General features: G+C 38.4%; 2 protein-coding genes across 6 annotated transcripts in view; both read left to right on the top strand.

The window, feature by feature from the left end:
• The window catches only part of LOC106521947 (heterogeneous nuclear ribonucleoprotein Q), a 9162-nt gene extending 7642 nt beyond the window's left edge, over positions 1 to 1520 (top strand). For both annotated transcript variants that reach the window (XM_014014737.1, XM_014014730.1), the window contains one exon: positions 9 to 1520. In XM_014014737.1, the coding sequence (XP_013870191.1) occupies positions 9 to 37 (29 nt within the window). In that variant the 3' untranslated portion in view covers positions 38 to 1520. The remainder of the gene's footprint in view (positions 1 to 8) is intronic.
• A 649-nt stretch (positions 1521 to 2169) lies between these two features.
• The window catches only part of LOC106521895 (sorting nexin-14), a 21770-nt gene continuing 17183 nt past the window's right edge, over positions 2170 to 6756 (top strand). For 2 of the 4 annotated variants that reach the window (XM_014014680.1, XM_014014671.1), the window contains exons 1-9: positions 2172 to 2468; positions 2585 to 2754; positions 2840 to 2960; positions 3645 to 3718; positions 4887 to 4965; positions 5045 to 5088; positions 5187 to 5274; positions 5363 to 5447; positions 5532 to 5688. In XM_014014680.1, the coding sequence (XP_013870134.1) occupies positions 2615 to 2754; positions 2840 to 2960; positions 3645 to 3718; positions 4887 to 4965; positions 5045 to 5088; positions 5187 to 5274; positions 5363 to 5447; positions 5532 to 5688 (788 nt within the window). In that variant the 5' untranslated portion in view covers positions 2172 to 2468; positions 2585 to 2614. Of the gene's footprint in view, positions 2469 to 2584; positions 2755 to 2839; positions 2961 to 3644; positions 3719 to 4886; positions 4966 to 5044; positions 5089 to 5186; positions 5275 to 5362; positions 5448 to 5531; positions 5689 to 6756 lie in introns of all 4 variants that reach the window. The other 2 variants (XM_014014663.1, XM_014014656.1) reach the window with 2 other exon arrangements.

The following is a 6756-nucleotide window of genomic DNA, read 5'->3' as shown; positions in this document are numbered from 1 at the left end:
TCGTCCAGCCGGGAAACGGGGCCGAGGACGGTCCTGACCTGTCACAGTGGATGCTGACTTGATGTGTGGGGCTACACCAGAAGCTGCAATGGATGTTGAAATAACAAGCGTGACAAAAAAGGTCCAATGATATTCCAGCCTTACAGAAYAAGCGTCTCCCCATCCCCTCCCTTTTTAATTTTATTTTTTTGTTCTTAGAAACTGCCACCTTAAAAATTGACCAGAGGATTCTGAATATATTTGCCACAGCCTCTTTGCCCTTGCTCCCCGTATGTTGCCCTGATTTTCAGGGTTTTATGAATTGCCCTTACAATCTCCCCCTTCCCCGTCCCTGAACATGCCATTTAAAAAAAAAAAAAATTATTGAAGAAATTGCACTTTTTAAGTTCTTAGGTTTGAAGTGGCTCAAATGAGCTTGATACTATTGTATATTTTTGTGCTAACTGCAATTTTATTGTCGGAATATCCATGATATTGTTTGATCTGGATGTTTGAAATAGAACATTTGCAGGGTTTTAGGGTGTACCCACCTGGCATGGATAAGTCAGGCATTCCAGGAAAGTGGTTCTTTTAAGAACTTGTCTTTAAAGGGTTGGTTGACTACCTCAGTACAGAGGACTAAACTACCCGGCCTGTACTGTAAATAGGGAAACTATATAGATGAAAGCAGGGCTTGTTTTCGTACAAAATATGCACAAGAGCTGCAGCGCAAAAACGATGTACTTAATGTAATATACTCCTTTTAGCTGCAGCTCTGCAGACTGCAAACAGTCAAGCTGGGCATGCAAAGCAATCTCATATGATGAGTCTAAACAAGCCCTTCTTTTATCCTATTTTGAACTGAATTAGCTGCCTTGCTTCTTCAGCATATGTAGTTACTGGTTGTATAGTTTTCTCGGAAAATGTTACGTTTTGTAAAGGATTAAACGTCGCAGGCATCCAACTGCCTTTGACTTAAAAAAAAAAGAAAGAAAACACAAAATAAAGCCCTGCAGTGTCCCTTTTTGCCACTGTATTATCCCAGTGGGTTTTTTATTCATGAAAACAATTTCAAGCACCATCAAAACAATGTCAAGGAATAGAATCAAATCCCATCTTGTAAGATCATGGTAATCAYAGATGATCCCTTCCTTTCACAAGGCGGCGACTCTAGATTCTTGAAGTGAGCCTTGATGGATGACTGAATTGCCATATTTTCCAGTCAGCAAGTGTGTGCCTAACTTKAGCTGCCATGATTTGGTGAAGGATCACTGTCCCACAGTGGTAGGAGGGATACTGCAGTGAATGATTTGTTTCCAAGTACTTATAGCGTAAAGGAAACTGTTCTTCAATCTCAGTTTTCTATACAGTTAACTCCCTCAATAAAATCATAACAACCACCTTTTGAAAAAAAAATGTTAGCAGTTTTAAACTATTGTTGGTGGCCAACAATATTTTTTGCATTCCTGCAAATAAATTGTTTTATACTGTAAAATGGAGGTGAGTGTAACTTATTTTTGTAATAAAGTTTTTGATTTCTATTTGTGTCTTACTCTTTGCATAATATCATGAGGTGCAAATGATGTAGTTGTGAACTAAATTCTAAATTCAGGCAGTAGTTTAAAGTTTGCCCTTATCTGTTGTGTGATTCAATGAAAGTCAAACAGGTAAAGTATGCATATATTTACTAAAAATTAAGTGACCTTCAAAGGTATCGGTGAAACAAATGAAGGTTACCAAAATAGATGTTTMAAGAGTAACATTTCATTTTTAAATATTTAAAATTTTCTCTATCAAACAGGATGCCATTTTAAAGTAATTATATTCTGTTTATGCAACATGTTTTTCTGGGGTGAATAAAATTTGTGGCGTAGGACAAAGGGACCCCCAAACTTCAGCCCCTGTAAACATGGCAGGATTACTCTAGTCAGGAAATTTAACAGAAAATAAAGCTTTTGGCTGCGTTAGCTGCCTGTGTGTGATTTCTCCAGATACAACTGTTAGATGTGAATTGGTATATAAAAAATAAAAAGTTCGTATTTCTGCGTTTTTCCCCACCCTCTGCATTTTTAAGCTAACAGGCAAAATTAAAGCGTTGCCCTTTAGCCACACCCTCGGAGCGGTGACGTCACGGCGCATGGATACRTCTTTATTCGGATGATAAATATGCGGTGCTGTTTGGACTACAGCAGCCAGTAGCTGTCGCAGCGGAGGTGACATCACAAATCTCTAACGTTAGAGGCAGCAGAAATCTTTGCCCCCTCTGTGGACAGAGATGACAGCAAGAGAGCACCGCGGCCATTAGCTAAACAACAACGTGTTTTTTTTTTTTGTTTTTTTTTAACGACCGATGCTGCTGTGTGATTACCGCTAATCCTCCGAACAGCTGGACGCGCTCACCACGCCTCTCTGAACGCCTTTGTCGTCTTATGATGGTGTCGCTAACGGACTTCAGTGATGAAATCAACAATATCGACTATAAATTAGCAGTAAGATAAACTCCATCATTTTTGCACGAACAACGTGCTGTTAATTAACAAAAAGCTTACAGCTGCTTCTTGTGTTTATGTGCTTTTTTGTTGTTGTTTGTTTTTGTTTTCATCAGTGATCTGAAGTAGGCTAACTTTGACAGCCAATGATGGTGTGCGTCAGAGGTCATCTCCAGCTGATGAGACGAAGGGTGAAGCTGGACCGGGTCAGAGAACTGGGCCGACAGTACCCYGTCTTCTGTTTCCTCCTGCTGCTCCTGTTTCTGTCCACTGTGCTTTTAAATCGGCAAGTTAAACTCTTAACATTCCTTTAATCATTACATGTTAACTCATTTATATTTATACATATTATGTAACGTATTTTATTGCAGGTATATTCACATTATTATGGTGTTTTGGTCCTTCCTGGCTGGAGTCGTCACTTTTTATTGTTCATTAGGACCTGAGTCTCTACTGCCCAACTTCTTAGTCACCATAAAAGCAAAAACTAAGGTGGGTCTCAACTTTAAATCCGGTCAGAGTATAACACAGATCACCAACAAGTTTATTTATTTTTAGCATTTAGAGTCAAAACGTTAAAATATTACACACAGAGTGGTTTATTTTAAGCATTTGATGATTATAGCTGATGTGGCAAAAAGAAAAGTGAGACAGGAAGACACAGCTTGTTGATTTTTAACGATTTCTTACGAAAGAAACGTCTTGCAGAGCATTCCAGGGATAAGACAAATCCAAGCGGTAGATTCTGTCTGACAGCGTGCTCATTTGAACAAAAGTTTTTTTTTGTTAAATTATAACATCACCAGTATCAGAGGGCAGCATGACCTAACATTGAACTGTGAACAGATAAGCATTGCACTGGATCATTCTAATGAGGGCATCTCCAGAATCTTATCAATGTGTCTTATTATATTTTACAATAGCTTACCGTTCCTGAAAACTTAACATTAACTTTCACAGATAATTAGAATATTAAATAAGACATATTAACTTTACATAAAAAGAAATGTCGGCTTACTAAAAAGTAAGTCCATGTCCTGTACAGTCTATGTTTTAAATCCTGTATGAATTACTTTGTTAATGCTGTGTGGCACAGAGGTGATCAGCCTGTGGAGCTGCAGAAGTTTTATTAAAACCCAGATTGAAGTTAATTTGCTTTATTTGTTTCCCTTTCAGTCATTCCAGCAGGAGCTGTTTCCACAAGGCCAGAGCTGTGCTGTTTGTGGGAAGATTAAATGCAAACGACACAGGTAAGAGATCATTGCTATGGGAATATTATTTGTACCAACATAGTGCCAGCAGACTGTGGATATTTGTTACTATGCTATGTACAGTGCTACTGCATGTATGGAGTAAAAATAAAAAGAAAACTGCTTGATTTTGAAGCAAACGCAGGGCTGGCCCTGGCCAATTTGGCACCCAAGGCAAGATTTTAGGTGGTGCCCCTTGTGCAATTTTCTAAATCTCACTGCCAGCTGACATAATTTCACATACCAGATTAAATAGTTTTGTCTTTTTTTTATTATTTCTTTGTCTTTAGAAACCAGGTTCAAATTAAATGATGATTGGTTTGATCAAGTGATTTACTCTCCAATAATTCATACACACATTTGCACTGATGATGGTAAGCTACATTGTAGCCACAGCTGCCCTGAGGCAGACTAGACTAACAGAGGCGGGGCTGCCTATAACTGGCGCCACAGGGCCCTCTGAACACCACCACTATGCTAGGACGACTCCCCTAACCACTCTGCCACAGCCCCCCCCCAATTAATATAATTAATATAATTAAATTGAAACATAAGTCTACTTCATGCCTGCCAGCATCTGCTGACAGCAACAAGGAACACCTGTTTATTTAAACGAGCAGCTGTGGAGTGAAGCAGTTCTGGGGGTGGGGGGCGTGTACTCCCGCAGAGCATTTTGTGAAAGATCTACGCACAACTCTGCATTTTCCAGCCAGTTGAAGAGCATTTTACTAAATTCTTGGGATTTATAAAACATTAACATTTGGTTTTCTGTTTACACACTGAGCACCAGTCGTATGCAGTATGATACTTTTCTCTTGAAGCATCTTCTGCACCATAAAACACCTTACGTAGTAACAAAGCAGGCTGAGAAACCCACAGACCAAATTACATTTGTAACGTGAGCAACAAGTAATTATTCTACAGATTATTTCAATTGTACACTGATAAAATTATAAATTGTTTTATTTTCCATCCCCCATTTTTGGTGCTCCCTACATGGATTATGCCCTTAGCTTTTGCCTATACTGCCCATGCTGTGGGCCAGCCCAGAGCAAACGTATAGTAAAATGTGGGTTATGTACAATTGTACACTAGAGTCAGTGGGTCACACAGGATTTTAATGCTGCTCTCCTTAGAAAATAAATCTGGTGATTTTTCTGTTGGCCAGACCCACTTTGTTACTGGAAAACTATCAGCCATGGCTCGATCTGAAAGTTCCCTCCAAGGTGGACGCCTCACTTTCAGAGGTAATGCGTAAAAACAAGCAAACTAACAAACAAATCCACAAAACTGCCAAGAAATGACACCTTTTTTATGTTTAAATAGATCCTGGAGCTTGTTTTGGAAAATTTTGTACATCCGTGGTACAGGTGAGGCATTTTTATTAAATTTTGCTAAATAACCTCCTATATTTTGTTGTAACACTCGGCAATGACTGATTAAAAATGGTGAGATGTTTTCCTTTCAGAGACATCACAGACGACGAAGCGTTTGTTGACGAGCTGAGAGTGACTCTACGTTTCTTTGCGGCTGTGTTGGTTCGCCGAACACAAAAGGTGCTGGTTATGAGAATAAAGGGCTTAGGATGCCTGTTCGCCAAACATTTTACAGTTTTATTTATGTTTTTTTCCCCCTCACTCTCAGGTGGATGTTGCTTCACTCATCACAAAAAAGCTTCTCAAAGTTTCCTTGAAACATATTGAAATTATTAGCAAAGCAAGGCAAAAAGGTACAGTGAATTGCAGCAGTCTTAGTTCATTGTAGATTTTAAAAAACTGGCTTATTTTTTTTTTAAACTTCCTCCTCTGAGCAGTAAAAAACACAGAGTATCTTCAACAAACTGCCCTGGAGGAGTATGGTCCTGATCTCCACGTGGCCCTTCGTAGCCGCAGAGATGAGCTTCTTTACCTCAGAAAGCTGACTGAGATGCTTTTCCCGTACATTTTGCCACCGAAGGCTATAGAGTGCAGGTAACTGGCTGCTGCAGCCGTAAACTTTATACACTTCCTCCTGGGGCGCCAAGTGTAAAATGAAATGTCAAAAATGTCACATTTTTCATTATTTAGCTCGCTTTTTGAGTGTTAAAAAATTTCCACTAACATTTTATTGTTATTTAGCTTATAGTTCTTTATATTTAGCTATTTTTTACTGTTAAAAATATAAATATTGAATTTTAAATCTAAATGTAAAAGTGGCTAGCAGTGGCCACTGTGGCTGCCCAATCCGTACCAGTAGCACGATCCATACTGTACCAGAAGCATTGTTTTTAGCATGTAGCATTTCGCTAGACTGATGACAGAATTAATTAGATTTCAGTCTTTCATCACCTGCAATGTTTTATAGAAAAGGCAACGTTTGCAACAGCTGTGGATTTTTATTCCAAGAAAAAAATAAAACGAAGATAAGATGAGTTATAATTGTCTAGAAAATAATTAGCAAGTTATAAATAAATATGTATGCATCGTAAATCTGTACTTTATTAATCAAAATATTTTCAAGATTAAAACACTTTTTAGAATATAATGTAACACACCTTTATAATTAAGTATAGAAATAAATATTTTCAGTATTTTTTCCTAAATTGAGCACATTCCAGAAGTCTATCATTTACCGCATGTGCAAATGAGCTGACAGTAAGGATCGTGCTACCCGGATGGACTGGGTAGCCACAGCCACTGTTGATGTTTGTCAGAGCATGATGACATCATCCTGGCTATCTGACATTAGCTTCTGCTAACGCTTCTAACATTGCTAAAGATAATATTTAAAATCTAAATTCAAAATGTGTTCATAAAAACCAACATGGGTGGTACGTGTGGTCCAGTAATTTGAAGTGCAGCTCAAACACTGACCGCATCTGCAAGTTTGTTATCTTGTGGGGAAGACTTAGCTGCATTAGTATGCTAGCGGTTGCTGTTGTCTCAGGATGATGATGTCATAATATGAGCCAAGCGCCAACAGCAAAGGCTGCATTCCATTTCAAAATACCTAAATGCGCACTTCAACATTTAGGGTTTAACTTTTACATATATATATAT

The sequence above is a fragment of the Austrofundulus limnaeus genome, unplaced genomic scaffold (assembly GCF_001266775.1).
Source record: "Austrofundulus limnaeus strain Quisiro unplaced genomic scaffold, Austrofundulus_limnaeus-1.0 Scaffold2, whole genome shotgun sequence".
Classification (NCBI taxonomy): Eukaryota; Metazoa; Chordata; class Actinopteri; order Cyprinodontiformes; family Rivulidae; genus Austrofundulus; species Austrofundulus limnaeus.
The sequence above is the reverse complement of the archived record's forward strand: the minus strand, read 5'-3'. Positions and strand labels throughout refer to the sequence as shown.